Below are 16,821 nucleotides of genomic sequence, written 5' to 3'. Positions count from 1 at the left end.
ATACGCTCTATAGATCTGCTTTCTGTTCTAATCTAATTGCTTTGTCTTTAAGATTGACATTCAGAGTTGGCCATCTTGGAATTGCCCCTAACACTTGGGAAAACCCCAGGTCCACCTCCTAAAAAAAGTCAAGTTAAAATAAGATCTATGGCTGTGCCTTTTGCCAAAAAGAACATCTTATTGGTATCAGACATTCCGAATGGGTTGGAGATATTGCCCAGGAGTTCTCAAAGCGCGATCGTGCCCGAATCTGTAATATCAGCCACTGATTTAATGACCTGTATCGCCTATGTGGCCGGGAGACCATGTATCGCGCTTTGACTCTTGACCATTGTGGGCTACACCAGTATTTTCATCTCAAAAGATAAGGAAATCCTTTTATGTGGTATTACAGTAAGACATGCTCTTGCACTACAAATTTATGTTTACGCTTCTGTTTCCACGATGCTGTAAACTGGAATAATACAGCAGAGTAACATCTTGCCCCATGCAGTTTATATTGTTGTTGAGAGATATAGTGACTAAGAGGACAGTGTCCCAACCGGCAAGAATTATTTGGCAATGCTCACAGAAGCTCTGCCTTATTAATTGCTACTCTTTCTACTGCATTCATGTTAACAGGGTATTTCTCCAGACGAACTCAAGGATGAACTTCCTGAGAGGCAACCAAGATATCCTTTTTTTTGAGGTGGAATGTTAAATGTTCTACTAAGAGATGAACACCACTTTTGTTCGTCACCAGTGTACATCCATTTCTGAAGTTTTTCAGACTGAACAGCGTTTAGTTACTTGCGTTAGAAACCAAAGTGTTAAAAATGTTGCGAAGGGGAACAACATCCTAATGCACGGGAATATACCTTTTATTCCCACCCGCACAATCGTTACAGTCGGATAGATTGCCTCCTGGTATCCAATAGAGTGGTTCCGGTGGTAGGGCACACAAAGATCCATGGAATCTCGTGGTCCGACCATGCACCGGTAGAGCTGCGGTGCACATTAGACGCCTTAGACAGACCTGGAGCAAACTGGAAGCTCAACGAACTCCTCCTTAAATGCCCCGTAACTGCAAAAGAGATTGGTGAGCGAATCCAAGAATATTTTAAGGACAACAAAGGCAGTGTGTCGGCTCAATCCACGCTCTGGGAGGCCCATAAGGCTACCATGAGGGGGGTGTTGATGTCCATAGCAGGAAAAAGAAAGAGAGCAAAAGAGGCGAAAGTAAAAGAGCTACGGGAGAAATTGGCACATCTCACGGCTCAACACAAAACGCATAAAGATAAATTGGTTTGGAAAGAACTGAGCGACACTAAAATTAAACTTAACCTGGTCCAGTCCTCTCAGGCCGAGGAGGAGTTGGCGTGGTCAAAGCGCAGATTCTATGAGAAAGCCAACAAGCCAGATACCCTATTGGCCAATAAGCTCCGAAACAAGCTTCCAAATTTTCGAATAGCATCCATCAAATCTCAGGGGGGGGACCTTACCTCTGATCCTCGACAAATAGTGGAGGTGTTTAAGAATTATTACGCCACATTATACGACGGAGATAAGGTCAGCCACACACAAAAGACCGCAGCAACTTTGAATATATTCCTAAAAGAGGCAAATCTGCCTACCTTGAGCAGAGAGGATAGGGAGGCACTCCAGGGCGACTTCACCCTTGAGGAAGTAATAAAGGTAACGAAGTCCCTTAAACCCGCTAAAGCCCCTGGTCCAGACGGATTTTCAAATTTATATTATAAAAAATTTGTCAAGATTCTGGCTCCCCACTTGTTGTCCCTATTTAATGAGATTCTAGCAGGAGAGCCCCTCCCGGCGCAGATGCTCCAGGCGTCTATCTTTGTGATCCACAAACCCGGTAAGGACCCGGCAGACGTAAAGAGCTACCGGCCAATATCCCTGATCAATTCCGACATTAAAATCTTCTCAAAATTGCTAGCTAACAGGGTGGGCATTGTCCTTCCGGGGCTGATTCACCCGGATCAAGTAGGCTTTATTGAGGGCAGGCAGGCGGCAGACAATACTAGACGGATTGTAGATTTTATTGATCTGGCAAAAAAGAAAAGTATTTCGTCTATGTTGTTGAGTCTGGACGCCGAAAAGGCCTTTGATAGGATTGACTGGCCCTTCCTCAGGGAGACGCTGGGGGCGTTTGGGTTCGGGGGGCGCCTCCTAGAGGCAATACTAGCCCTTTACAATGGTCCCACTGCAAAGGTGCGACACCAAGGGTTCGCCTCGGAGGTATTTAACATCCGTAGCGGGACAAGACAAGGATGCCCACTTTCACCGTTAATATTTGCCCTCTGCATAGAACCGTTAGCGGCTCATATCAGAGCAAGCCCAGATATAACAGGGATAGATATAGGGGAGGAGCAACATAAAGTAGCGTTATACGCAGACGATGTAATCTTGACACTGTCAAAACCCCTCACCTCCTTGCCCAACGTCTTTGCGATCTTGGGAACTTTCAGCTTGGTGTCGGGGTTTAAAATTAACCAGGCCAAGTCGGAAGCGCTCAACATCAATCTACCCAAGCCGGTCGAAAAACTGATAGAGCTCAACTTCAATTTTAAATGGCAACCCTCCACTATCAAATATTTAGGGGTATATATCACAAAGGACTACAACACACTATATAAAGCAAATTTCCCCAGAATAATGAAGAAATTGAAGGAAGATCTCAGGGTTTGGGCGGGGTATGGCATATCATGGTTTGGGCGGATCAACAGTGTCAAAATGAACCTGCTGCCTAAATTGTTATATCTGTTTCAAGCCCTCCCAATACCTCTTGTTAGGACTGAGGTCCTCACGCTGCAAGCTCACATTATTCAATTTATTTGGAAAAAAAAAAGCCCACGAATTGCGAAAAGCATACTGACAAAACAAATAACAAGAGGAGGGTTAGCGGTACCTTGCTTGTTGGCATACCACAAGGCGGCACAATTATGCCAAATTGTCCAGTGGCACTCGAACCCAGCAAATAGAAGATGGGTGGCCCTAGAAACAGAATGCTGCGCGCCAGTAAAACTACATGATCTGATTTGGCTTCCAAAACTGTGCAAGAAATCAATAGGGATGCCACTCTGTGCAATTGCGAACTCGCTAGCGGTCTGGGAGTCATCTAAATTTAAAGCCAAATTGACCACACGGCAGTCGTTGATGACCCCCCTGGTGGGAAATCCGGATTTTGCTCCAGGGCTGTTAGGTGACAAATTTGTAAAATGGACGCAAGCAGGGTACTTACGATTAAAGGACCTGGAAGGAAGTAAATATATCAAGACGTTCGATATGATTAAGGATGAGAAAAAGCTACCCAACACAGAATTATTTAGATTCCTCCAGGTCAGGGCTTTTTATAATAAATTCCCGGTTCGCCCAGCACGAACTAATTTCGAACAGCTGTGTTCCAGAGAGACAGACACAAGAGGACTAACTTCTCGGATGTACAGGGAGGTAATCTGTCCGAAGACTTCCGACGCCCCCCGACTGAAATACATGTGACAGTGGGAGACAGATTTAGGGGAGATACTAGAGGACGAGGAATGGGAGCAGATATTACAGGCAGCTACCAAAAGCTCAATCTGTGCCACGTTAAAGGAGAACGCATATAAAGTCCTAATGGTACCATACCCCATTGAAATTATCTAAATTTATCAAGGGCTATTCCCCGCTCTGCCCAAAACAGTGTGGGGAAACTGCTGATTTAAAACATATGTTGTGGTCTTGCCCGTACGTGGTCCCGATTTGGGAATCTATTAGGGAATGGCTAGAAAGAATCCTCAATTTGGAGGTCCCCCTGGACCCGTGGCTGTTCCTCGTGGGCAGACGGCCTCAGGACGTGTCTAACGCGACACTCAAATTGGTTGCACATTTCGCAACCGCCACGAGGTGTGAGATCGCAGCAGTATGGAGACAACAGGAATTACCCACTATAGCCAAAATCAGGAACAGAATTTGGCATGTCTGCCAGATGGAACAGTTGACGAGTTGGGTCAACGACTCTGGCTCCAAATTTCTAAACGTATGGGCCCCATGGCTGGCCCAAACAGACATCCCGGGGGTGGACACCGCCACTATTTTGCATTAATATATATAAATGCGTTCTCCTTGGACAGAGCAGACCCGACGGGAGGATGACATAGCGACGGAGACCGTAGAACCACTGTGATATTCACAACACACTCTAGCGTACGCACAGAGCAAAAAGCAGTTCCTCCACTCCGATGCAGCAGCTACAGGTGCCCCCCACCCCCACCCACCCTACTGTGTCTCACCCCAGTCTAGTTTGTCCTGTCCGTCTTAGTGATGTGGTTTACGTGTGGTTCGTTACGTCTGTCTCATGTCCTGTCTACGTGTTACTGTTTTGATGACAAAATTGTGTATTCCGTAACGTATGCCAATAGGTGGTGATATTATGTACGCTCTGTAATACCAAATAAAAATAAGAGTTGTAAAAAAAAAAAATGTTGCAAAGATGTCTTGGGACTAAACCCTCTAAAGACCCTATATTTCCCATCCGTAATAAACCTGTTACTAATTGCGCAGTGGGAGGTGGGGGGAAGTGGGAGAGCGACACACACGCGACACCTACCTCTACTTCCGGGCGCCACCGTCTTCTTTCTCGGCGCCGCGAGGGAGAAAGGGGGTCCTTCCGGGCGCCGCCATCTTAGGCGCCGTGAGGCAGCTGCAGCCTGCCTGGCCACTGCCTGTTCCCCCGCCAGGGAGGGAGGGAGGTGAGTTGGAGCGCCGGGGAGGGAGGTGAGTTGGAGCGCCGGGGAGGGAGGTGAGTTGGAGCGCCGGGGAGGGAGGTGAGTTGGAGCGCCGGGGAGGGAGGTGAGTTGGAGCGCCGGGGAGGGAGGTGAGTTGGAGCGCCGGGGAGGGAGGTGAGTTGGAGCGCCGGGGAGGGAGGTGAGTTGGAGCGCCGGGGAGGGAGGTGAGTTGGAGCGCCGGGGAGGGAGGTGAGTTGGAGCGCCGGGGAGGGAGGTGAGTTGGAGCGCCGGGGAGGGAGGTGAGTTGGAGCGCCGGGGAGGGAGGTGAGTTGGAGCGCCGGGGAGGGAGGTGAGTTGGAGCGCCGGGGAGGGAGGTGAGTTGGAGCGCCGGGGAGGGAGGTGAGTTGGAGCGCCGGGGAGGGAGGTGAGTTGGAGCGCCGGGGAGGGAGGTGAGTTGGAGCGCCGGGGAGGGAGGTGAGTTGGAGCGCCGGGGAGGGAGGTGAGTTGGAGCGCCGGGGAGGGAGGTGAGTTGGAGCGCCGGGGAGGGAGGTGAGTTGGAGCGCCGGGGAGGGAGGTGAGTTGGAGCGCCGGGGAGGGAGGTGAGTTGGAGCGCCGGGGAGGGAGGTGAGTTGGAGCGCCGGGGAGGGAGGTGAGTTGGAGCGCCGGGGAGGGAGGTGAGTTGGAGCGCCGGGGAGGGAGGTGAGTTGGAGCGCCGGGGAGGGAGGTGAGTTGGAGCGCCGGGGAGGGAGGTGAGTTGGAGCGCCGGGGAGGGAGGTGAGTTGGAGCGCCGGGGAGGGAGGTGAGTTGGAGCGCCGGGGAGGGAGGTGAGTTGGAGCGCCGGGGAGGGAGGTGAGTTGGAGCGCCGGGGAGGGAGGTGAGTTGGAGCGCCGGGGAGGGAGGTGAGTTGGAGCGCCGGGGAGGGAGGTGAGTTGGAGCGCCGGGGAGGGAGGTGAGTTGGAGCGCCGGGGAGGGAGGTGAGTTGGAGCGCCGGGGAGGGAGGTGAGTTGGAGCGCCGGGGAGGGAGGTGAGTTTGAGCGCCGGGGAGGGAGGTGAGTTTGAGCGCCGGGGAGGGAGGTGAGTTTGAGCGCCGGGGAGGGAGGTGAGTTTGAGCGCCGGGGAGGGAGGTGAGTTTGAGCGCCGGGGAGGGAGGTGAGTTTGAGCGCCGGGGAGGGAGGTGAGTTTGAGCGCCGGGGAGGGAGGTGAGTTTGAGCGCCGGGGAGGGAGGTGAGTTTGAGCGCCGGGGAGGGAGGTGAGTTTGAGCGCCGGGGAGGGAGGGAGGTGAGTTGGAGCGCCGGGGAGGGAGGGAGGTGAGTTGGAGGGGAGGGAGGTGAGTTGGAGCGCCGGGGAGGGAGGGAGGTGAGTTGGAGCGCCGGGGAGGGAGGGAGGTGAGTTGGAGGGGAGGGAGGTGAGTTGGAGCGCCGGGGAGGGAGAGAGAGGTGAGCGCCGGGGAGAGAGAGAGGTGAGCGCCGGGGAGAGAGAGAGGTGAGCGCCGCGGAGGGAGAGAGAGAGGTGAGCGCCGCGGAGGGAGAGAGAGGTGAGCGCCGCGGAGGGAGAGAGAGAGGTGAGCGCCGCGGAGGGAGAGAGAGAGGTGAGCGCCGCGGAGGGAGAGAGAGAGGTGAGCGCCGCAGAGGGAGAGAGGTGAGCGCCGCGGAGGGAGAGAGAGAGGTGAGCGCCGCGGAGAGAGAGAGAGAGAGAGAGAGAGAGGGGGGGGGGGTGTGGCCGTGTGTGTGGGTGGCCGAGGGGGAAGAGAGTGGCAGTTGGGTGACGTCAGGGTCACCAATCTGATTGGTCCTCAGCCTCTGGCCAATCAGATTCACCGCAGATAGCACTAACCTTTCGATTTTATATATTAAGATTCTTCGTTCTTTGGGAATTTAAACTGAAGAAGTTGCAGCAGTGCAAAAAAAAAAAAAGTAGTTACAGCTTTATTATTATTTTTTTTTATTTTTTTTGATCACAGCCAACCGATCGCTTGGACGACAGGCGCATGTCTTGGCATGGACGCGGCCTTAGTCTGGTCAAGCAATGATGTTATTACAAAAGTTTGTATTTTAAAGGGGCATTTTCAATTTCTCGTGTGTGTATCTATCATCAGTGCTATTTCCTGTCCAGGAGAGATATTACAAGGACTTTGAAGCATGCATCAATGCCATCACTGTGAGGGATGTTGCTATACATGGATTCCACACACCTGGTAACTAGTAGTATAGAAAAAGGTAGCAGCGCACAGCCAAAGGGAACCAGGGTCGAAAGTAATTTTAAAATAACAGATTTAAAAAAACATGACTAAAAGGAGGTACAGGGACCCCAACGCGTTTCGTACCAACAGGGTACTTGATGATAAATAAAAACAAATATTTGGGTTATAACAAAAACCTTAAATTCTGACCCCAAGGAAGATCTGCACTCAAATGTTTTGTTTTCCTCGCTTATGATTTAAACACATTTTAAATTGTAGAATTAAGCAAAGAGGGAGAAACTCAGTCTAGTATTTATTTCTTGTTTCTTTTTTTTACATATGAATACATAACCACCAGCTCATCCACACCGCATCATCTCATATCTAAAAAATAACCAATTTGAAAGCAAAGCAATTATAATGGCCTGCAGAATAGGCCCAATTTGACTTAGGTGAGTGGAAACACTGTTCATTTGCCTTAACATTTATGAACATTTCTAGTATACAGTTACAAGTACCAGCATGACGATGGAAGAGTGTCCTACCCATTGTGTTTTATTTTCTCAAGTCCAGTCGGTAAGTACATGCCATTTTTATGAAGTACTTGCTGTTCTTGCTAAAGCCCATTTCTGTTGCCAATACGCAGATTCCGCATTTTAATTTCTTATTGAAATACATCCGCTGATTGGGTGCTCTGCTTGTACTTTCTGGGAGCGTGTACAACAATTGTAGTTTCCTTTCATACAACGAAGGGCACGCTGCCTGTTGATTACATTCCTAAGAGGTAATTGAGCAAGGAAAGAGTTGGGTGCTAATGATTTCCCGTTGTCACTTGTTTCTCTAACCTACGGCATTTTTCTTTCGTCAATGTAGGATGTAAACCTGAGCAGCAGATGATGTATGCTGGGAGCAAAAATAAACTTGTTCAGACAGCTGGACTCACAAAGGTGATTGCTTCCCCCCCCCAACAAATTCCATCTGTATGTACACAATAGGTTATTGTCCAACCTCTTCGCCACTAGAGGTCAGCAACATTATTATACAGGTTCCACAAAATTTTCTTTTTTAGGTAGATTTGTATAGTCTACAAGGAATAAATTGGGATATCATTTTTGCATGAAAACATGTGGAAGATAAATGGGCAGTCATCAAAACATTGTTAGATAAGCACACTTACACTTGGCTAATAACTACAAAAGAAATAAGTCTAAACCGATGTGGCTAAATAAACAGGTAGGGGAGGAAATGGAAAAGAGGCAGGCATCTAGATTTTTAAAGTCAAAAGGGACGGAGGCATCATATCCGAATTATAAGGAATGTAGCAAAAGAGCAATCAAATTGGCAAAAATGGATAATGAAAGAAGGATTGCTTTAGTAAGTAAGATCAACTTGATAATTAAAAAATTAGAAAAGAAAATATAGGACCTCGTCAGTGTGAGATGGGTAGGCAAATTATTGGAGGTAAGGAAAAAGCAGAGGTATTAAACACATTCTTTGACTCTATTTTACCAAGGGAAGAATCGATTACAATAATAGTGCCTCAAGAGGAAGCCACAACCTCTATATGAACAAATATGCCCCGTTGGCATACATCCAAGAGCTCTCAAGGAGTTACGTTTAGTAATAGCCAATCCATTACATTTAATATTCAAGGACTCCATTTCCACAGGCTCAGTACCACAAGATTGGTGTAAAGCAGATGTGGTGCCTATATTTACAAAGGGAGCTAGATCCGTACCGGGAATTACAGACCAGTAAACCTGACATCAATAGTGGGAAGCTTTAGAACAGGATAATCGGGAATACCTAATGGATAACAATATTCTTAATAAGTGAGCATGGATTTATGAAGGATAGGTCGTGCCCAACGAACATTGTTCGTTTTTATTTAAGGAGGTATGTAGGAATTTAGACTAGGGTAATACCGTTGATGTGGTCTACTTAGATTTTGCAAAGGCTTTTGATACAGTTCCACACTAGGTTAGTGTAGAAAATAATGCAAATTGGTCTCTGTAAAATATTTGCACCTAGATTGAAAACTGGTTGAAGGATAGACTGAGTTGTCATAAATTGAACCTTTCCAGGTTGGGCTAAAGTGTTAAGGGCGTACATCAAGGATTAGTACTGGGAATCCTGCTTTTTAACTTGTTAATTACCTTGATGTTGGCATAGAGAGGTCTCCATCTTTGCTGATGACACTAAATTGTGTAAAGTAGTAAAATCAGAGCAGGATGTAATTTCTCTCCAGAAGGACTTGGATTGACTGGAAACATGTGCAGGTAAATGTCAGATGAGGTTAATATATTTGGGGAAAAAAGAATAAGCAGGGGGCGTATAAATATAAACAGGGCAAAATTAGGTCAATCCTTCATGGAGAAGGATTTCGAGGCACTTGTAGACAGCAAATTTAACAATAGTGTCCAATGTCGGACAGTAGCTGCAAAGGCGGATAAGATCTTATCTTGCATTTAATGGGGAAATGGATGGAATATGAGATTACAGGGGTTCTGTATGTTTTGTAATTCTGTTCAGCTGTTCCCAGCTGATTTGGAGGGTGGCTCTTCCTCCCCTTTTTTGAAGCTCACCCCCTCCCACTTTTAAATGGTTAAAGCTCACTCCATTTCACCTTCCACACTCATGGGACTTTGCATGCAGTTTGATTGCGACATCTAATACAGAGTGCTTTTCCTGGTATTGTACAGGTTTATAAGAGCTTCAATCAGACTCAGAACTATGCAAATAATTTTGACAGATTTATTATAAATCATTCTTCCTGGTAATGTACAGGTTAAGAATTTATTAGTGTTAGGACCCATGAGATGTGGTCTGCCTTGGAAGGGCTCGTGGGCTTACGACACTTTGGCCAAAGACTTAAACTAAAAGACCATTTTATTCAAAAGATATGTATGTATGTATGTGTGTGCACTGTAAGGCACGTTTTATAGTGCCGGGTGCGCGCGAGCGGATTTTTAGTTGGCTGACGTCAGTCAGCCTTTCTATAGATGTGCCGCGCACGGCAGGGAGAGGGGAGCCGACAGACAGCGGCGAAGATGAAGAAATTAATCTTTGTGCGTGTGTGCGTGCGTGTGTGCGTGTGTGCGCGTGTGTGCATGTGCGTGCGCGTGCGTGTGTGCGTGTGTGCGTGTGTGCGCGTAAATAAAAGCGCGCACACAAAAAGTTTAATAAATATTTTTTTAATTTAAAAAAAATCTTACACTCCCCTTACACTTACTCACACAACATATACACGCATATACACTTACCTGTTCGCATAGGAACGCACGGCCGCATGCTGTATAGAACGGCCCTAACGTGTATTTGTGTCAGTGGATGTGCACTGAGCTCTGTCTGTGTTTCATGTTTTGTCTCTGATTTTAAATATATATTGCCATGCTCAGTAGCACTCATCTTTGACGTATGTATGTATGTATGTTGTTATTTTAGGGGTTCAATGAGCTTACAGGGGTTCTGTATGTTATGGAAGAGAAGTATGCATAATTATGCCCCTCTATAAAGCATTAGTAAGACACCTTCAATATGGAGTACAGTTTTGGGCACCACTCCATAAAGACATTATGGAACTAGAAAAAGTTCATTGAAGAACCACAAAGTTAATAAATGGGATGGAAAATCTGACTGAGGGCTAGCTAATTTTTTATTTCTTTACATTAAAAAAGAGGCATCTAAGATGGGATATGGTAACTAAATACAGGCATACCCCGGTTTAAGGACATTCACTTTAAGTACACTCGCAAGAAAGTACATATCGCTCAATAGGCAAATGGCAGCTCGCGCATGCGCCTGTCAGCACGTCCTGAACAGCGATACTGGCTCCCTACCTGTACCGATGCTGTGCGCAAGCGGGGAGACCATAGAGCCTGTTACAAATGTGTTATTTACATCAGTTATGCACGTATATGACGATTGCAGTACAGTACATGCATCGATAAGTGTGAAAAAAGGTACTGCTTCACTTTAAGTACATTTTCGCTTTACATACATGCTCCGGTCCCATTGCGTATGTTAATGCGGGGTATGCCTGTACACATATATATTCGGTATCAATACAAGGAGCTTTCAAAATAGCTATTTATCCCTAGGGCAGTACAAAGGACTCTGGGTCATCCCTTAAGGATGGAGATTTCACCAGCAACAAAGGAAAGGGTTCTTTACAGCAAGAGCAATTAAAATGTGGGATTCATTTCCCATGTAGACTGTGATAGTAGATACAATAGAGATCTTATTTAAAGCTATTGGGGAATTTTGGTAAATTCTCAGAGATCAAAGTTCATGTTAAAAAAACAAAAATATGAATCCTCACAAATAAGAATGATGTGATCATAGGATGAGATGTTACCATTTAAAAGGACAAAATGTATAAAATATCTAGGTATTAATATTGCAGCGGACCTGGGAAAATTATGTTAACCATTTTTAAGACTATATGTTTCAGAAGGTAATTTAAGGCAGCGGTGTGCAAACTGGGGGGGCGTGCCCCCTTGGGGGCGCAAGATTATCTAGGGGGGGGGCGCGGGCTGCGTGTGGGGAAACCTGGGGGCAGGCAGAGCTGTGCACGGGTGGCCAGAAGCTCTGTGCTGAGACTGCTTCTCTGCTCTGTCAGAGGGGGCAGGGCTTTCCTTCCCTGCACACAGACATCCCCTCCTCCTCCTGTGTTACCCGTCCTAGTTTTCAGCAGTACAGGAGCAGGCTTACAGTAGTACTTCCTCCCCTCCCCCCCCCCAGGTGAAAATCTGTGACTTATGATTTTGTGTGTTGATTTTGCGCGCACTCGCTGCACACACTACTCGCACTACTCGCACACGCCCCCCACCCGGTCACGCTGACAAGTTGCCAGACACCCAAACGCTCATGCGTGTTAAGTTGGCGACGTCACCACTCAAGCATGAGTGCGGTCCGCGGCACGGGGGACACAGCCTTAGGGGGTCTCCCCAGAGCTGAACATGTGATTTTTCAGCTCCATGGACACCAGGTTATCTTGATACTTACCAGTGAAGATACCCCCCCCCCTTTCAAAAACCAGGCAGTAATACTGGTAACTTCACCAATAAATATTTCTGTAAGCGGGGAGTGCCCGTAGCTGAAAAGATCTGTTCAGCATCGAAGGACCCCACAGACTCGTACAACAGAACAATGGCAAAAAGGGGTTACGAATATCCTTAAAGATTCTACACCCTACAAGGATCATTGTATAAAACGGGATATTTATATAGAAAATAAGTGCATGTATTTTTACACTTTCTTTCTTCTCTCCTTATTTAGGTATTTGAGATAAGAAATACTGAAGACCTAACTGAAGAATGGCTGACTGAGAAACTTGGCTTTTTCCATTAATTTTTATTTTTCTATGTGAACGAGCCAGGGTGCTTCCTTTGTACCGAATTAATTCTCTTTTAAACCAGTTACCCGCATTCTCAGTGAGTGTTTCTGTGCTACTAAGATATGCGGAAATCCTTTTTCCTCTTTTACCAAAAACACATTGGTTCTTGCACACCTTTTTTTTTTTTTTAAATTGTAGTAAACTGGTTCTAGCACTTAAATTAGATTTTTATTAGCAAAATAATACAAAAAATTGATATTTTTTTGCTCAACTATTTCACTGCCACAGGAGCCAACAAGGCATTACTCTAATGAGTAAAATACTGATATATTGCTGTATAAACCTGGCCGTACTGGAACATTAATATATGTAACGTTACTAACAAAGCATGTGTTTATTTCCTGTGGTAAAAACGAACTTTTCAGCAATGCACGAGCACGGGTCATTTCATTTAATTGTATAATAGGTTGTCTTGGTTTTTTTTTTCTTTTTAATTCACTGTACATCATAAATGGAATATATTGTAGTGGGTGATATATAGTTAATTTTTTTGTAACTAAATATTAATGCTGTAACTAACATTTCAGTTAGTTCTTTGTACAAAAAAGGCATGGGGTGGCTCCAGTAAGCAGAACTGTTACCTACTAGACAAGTGGTGGCCAACTCCAGTTCTCAAGGGCCACCAACATGCCAGGTATTGGGGACATCCCTCCTTCAGCACAGGTGGCTCAGTCAACAACTGAGCTGCTGATTGAGCCACCTGTGTTGAAGCAGGGATATCCTTAAAACCTGACACATGTTGAAGACTGGAGTTGCCCACCCCTGTACTGGACTGTTTTCTAAAAGTAATGTTATAGCAGGACGTCCAGGTATCGGGTATTCACCCTTGCGTTCATTCATGGTTTGAGATTTCCCCCGACCCCCAAAAACGATTACATTCCAAGTTTCCACAGCCAATAGAAAACTAAACTGAATTAACATAGTATACCTTTCATGGGACCAACATGATTTCTTCAGAGGAAATAAAGTGCATTGTGCTTTCAGAACCTCACAGGTCTCTTCACGTGTACCTGTGATGATCCCATAAAAGGTATCGCTGCCTACATTTGGCTGCTAGAACATTGATTCCTGTGCAATGTCCTGCCACAGTGTCCACAATGGATGTGACTTCAAGGTTTACAAAGAGTCTGTTTACAAGCGGTAGAAGTGCAGATATAGTTCAGTATTGTTTTGTTTTTAATTATGAATTTATACAACCAGGTATATGGTCCATTGTCCGTTTGTATGCCAGATTATATTCAAACATACTAAGATCGAAGAATAACTTTCATGCTGTTTTTGCTTTTGCAGGGTACTATGGTTTTGTTGATTATAGTAATGCACTGTGGTTTGTATCAATAGACTTCCATTAATGTAAAGCTTATTGTGTTGAAAACAGACCTAGACTGTGTATTTGTTGCAGTCCAGTGACTGATAGAGGAACCAGAGCAGGGAATTATGAAGTGCTTGAGGAGGCAGCACCCAAATTGAACATGGTAGATCCTGCCAGAATAAGTTTAAGCATGACCTACAATACTGATTTTGTCAAATATGCTGTAAATCAGTGTTTTCAAGCAGGCTTCCCCAGGCATCCGTAAAGGGTTCTCTGTCATTTTCAGGTCATTTTTAAAATGTTACCAATACAGAAGAATTTACATACATCTGATCTCAGGCTCTGTGTTAGAGAGGGTTGGGGTTCCTCAACCAAAAAAATGGTTGGAAACCACTGCCGTAAATTATTGTAGCTAAATGACACCAGCATAAACCTGATGTGAGAACAAAGTGCAGATTCCTGATTCTTACTCTGGAACCGGCCCCAAGCCAACGAAACCATGTTTTTAAAAAATGCTTGTGAATAGGTAACAGCAGTTTGCCATTTTATGTCATAAAAACAGCAACTGTTAGCTTGGCTTCTGGGCCCTTATAGTGTATTAAAGAGCCAGTAAGGGGGGGGGGGTAAGGGGGTACAACTTGGGTAGTGCAAAAGCGGCCTAAAACGCATTCCTTTTGTAATTTTTTTTTTTTTAACTTTAGACTGGTGTAACAATTGTCAGCAAATAAAAATCACGTCTGCCAGATCTGCAACCTTGATTTTCACCATTATCCCCTAGCATAAAATGATGCCACTGCAGCTAGGCATTCTGGGACTGACATGCAAATAAACACACACATTCCCAACATAACCCTTTTGTTGTGATAATGACCAGAAATGCATTGGATTGTATTTAATACTTTCCAGCAGCTAAATGGTTAATACGTTTTAATTTGTTAATTTTTTATTTTTATTTGCCATTAAAGGATGTTTCCATTAGTTTAACATCCTTCCAGAAGAATAACTTGGATTGTTATACTGTATTAATTATTTTAGAACCGATTTGATAATTTAAGTTCGTTCTCCGTATCCTGATTGTGTTAAATGCAGATTATAGTTTCTTTGTATACAAAGCACCACACACATACATGGTCTTGGCCAGACTTGGTACACAATTTAACTTGTGCCTTTGTATGAAACTGCAAAATGTACTGTTTTGTAATCAAACTTCTAAAATGTGTATCTTTTCACTGCCGGTTGTCCCAGGTTGTAGAATGTGTTATTTTTCTGTGTATTGTATTACAGTATCAGTTGTAATGGTGCATTTGCTCTCTTGGTAAAATATATTTAAAAAAAAAATGTATTGAATGTTTGTCTTCATTGTGTTGTGGTTTCTTTTCCTGCATCCTTTATCTACACAATCTTAACATAACAATATTTTTTATGTAGCCTCCATTTATATATTTCCTTGATTACAAACACTCGTTGGTATTTCACATGAACTGATTGGATGAGAACACAATTTCTAACTGCTGCTTATGATGTATTAGATTAATGTACCCTTTGTGACTTGGGACGGGGGGGGGGGAGAGCAACAGATTTATAAATGGATAATTAAATGTTCTAGTTTCTTAATATTAAATCCCCTGCTGAAACAACTATTCCACCCATAATCGTTTAATTGCTTCTGAGGTCCTGAAGTGTTCGATCAAAAGCCTCTAATGCGTGTTTGTCACGTACGCCACACCTGTGAGCACATGACCTGCATACGGGACAAGGGTTAATACACAGCCCGCAAGCTGTCCCACTCTTCACCTTTGCAAAGGTCCCTCAAATGGAAAATATATTCCCTAAATACATACCTGTCACGAACTGCACACAAGTGAGCACGTGACTTGGATATGCAACTAGGGTTAATACACACGGCTACTTTAGTCAACTCTCCTTTCGCCTGCACAAGGTACCTCCAATGAGTTAATATTAACCCCCCTTATTCAACTGCAATCAGATCAATACGCTGCTACCACCTGAGAAATGCAAATAAAAGATGTAATATTAATAAATCTGCCAGGGTCTTAAGTCCCTGTTTATTATAGAAAAAAAAGCTGTGTGTGCTGTGCACGCGCATAGTAAGTGAAACTTCTTTGACTTTTGTCACAGAAATTGTATTTGTGTTGGTGATGTTTTAATTAAAAATCAAATACAATCTCAATGACAAAACGCAAATAAATTTGACTTAGAATGCGCATGCTCGGCACACATCACCTGTATTAGCTATTTGCACTAAGTGTGAATTCCGCGTGTGGCAGAGTGTGCGTGTGACTGAGACTGACTGTGTGACTGAGACTGACTGTGTGTGACTGTGTGTGACTCTGAGTGTTATAACCGGCAGCATGTCTCCTCTCCTGTGTGTGTCTGGTTACCTCTCTGTGTGAGCCTCAGTCCCTCTCCTGGTTACCTCTCTGTGAGTCACAGTGACAGCCTCCCCGCTGGCTGTGTGCTCACTAACCTGTTGCTCTCACACTCTTCCTATCGAGGACTCCAGCACATCTAGTCTCCCCTCCTCCTGTATTACACTAAGCAGCACCCCTAGTCTGCCCCCTGCCGTCTCTCAGCTCCTTCCCCCCCACCTCTCCGTTTCTTCCCCCCACCTCTCCGTTTCTTCCTCCCACCTCTCCGTTTCTTCCCCCCACCTCTCCGTTTCTTCCTCTCTTCTGGGATCTCTGGCTTTGTCTGGACTGGGGAGGGGAGGGACCGGAGGAGCCAGGGAGGAGTGAAGAGGCCGGTAGTGAGCCGCCCGAACGTCCTGCTCCTCTCACCAACGGCTCCGCTGCCAGCAGCTTCTGCGCATGTGCAGGATTTCCGTAAGCGTCGCCATTAGTAGTGCGCATGCGCGGCATGGCAGCGGACGTGTGGGGGGAATGGCAGCCGTTAGGAGCGGCGCCGGCGGCTATCGCTGCCGCTGCCGCCGCATATGTAATCGCCCGTGTGGGGGGAGCAGCGCCCGTTTGGAGCGGCGAAGTGACACCAGACGAATGGGGGGGAGCCGTGACGTCACTTCCGTTTCACATTTCGCCCCCAACTCTCCATTTTACTCCATCAGAACTAAAGAAGTTTCACTTTAAAAACTATGCACTTAATACACAAAAATCTGTTGTAGCAAAATGTGTCCGAAAATGTAAATACTCTCCAGAGCGTGCAATCAGTTCATTCAGAGTCCAAAGCATCACTTATTAAAGGTTTTAAG

General features: G+C 45.6%; 1 protein-coding gene across 2 annotated transcripts in view; it reads left to right on the top strand.

Moving 5' to 3' along the window:
- Positions 1-14,933, top strand: part of GMFB (glia maturation factor beta) — a 21,198-nt gene extending 6,265 nt beyond the window's left edge. For both annotated transcript variants that reach the window (XM_075615142.1, XM_075615141.1), the window contains exons 4-7: positions 622-673; positions 7,381-7,461; positions 7,759-7,832; positions 12,166-14,933. In XM_075615142.1, the coding sequence (XP_075471257.1) occupies positions 622-673; positions 7,381-7,461; positions 7,759-7,832; positions 12,166-12,237 (279 nt within the window). In that variant the 3' untranslated portion in view covers positions 12,238-14,933. The remainder of the gene's footprint in view (positions 1-621; positions 674-7,380; positions 7,462-7,758; positions 7,833-12,165) is intronic.
- Positions 14,934-16,821: the final 1,888 nt, after the last annotated feature.

The sequence above is a fragment of the Ascaphus truei genome, chromosome 9 (assembly GCF_040206685.1).
Source record: "Ascaphus truei isolate aAscTru1 chromosome 9, aAscTru1.hap1, whole genome shotgun sequence".
Lineage (NCBI taxonomy): Eukaryota > Metazoa > Chordata > Amphibia > Anura > Ascaphidae > Ascaphus > Ascaphus truei.
The sequence above is the reverse complement of the archived record's forward strand: the minus strand, read 5'-3'. Positions and strand labels throughout refer to the sequence as shown.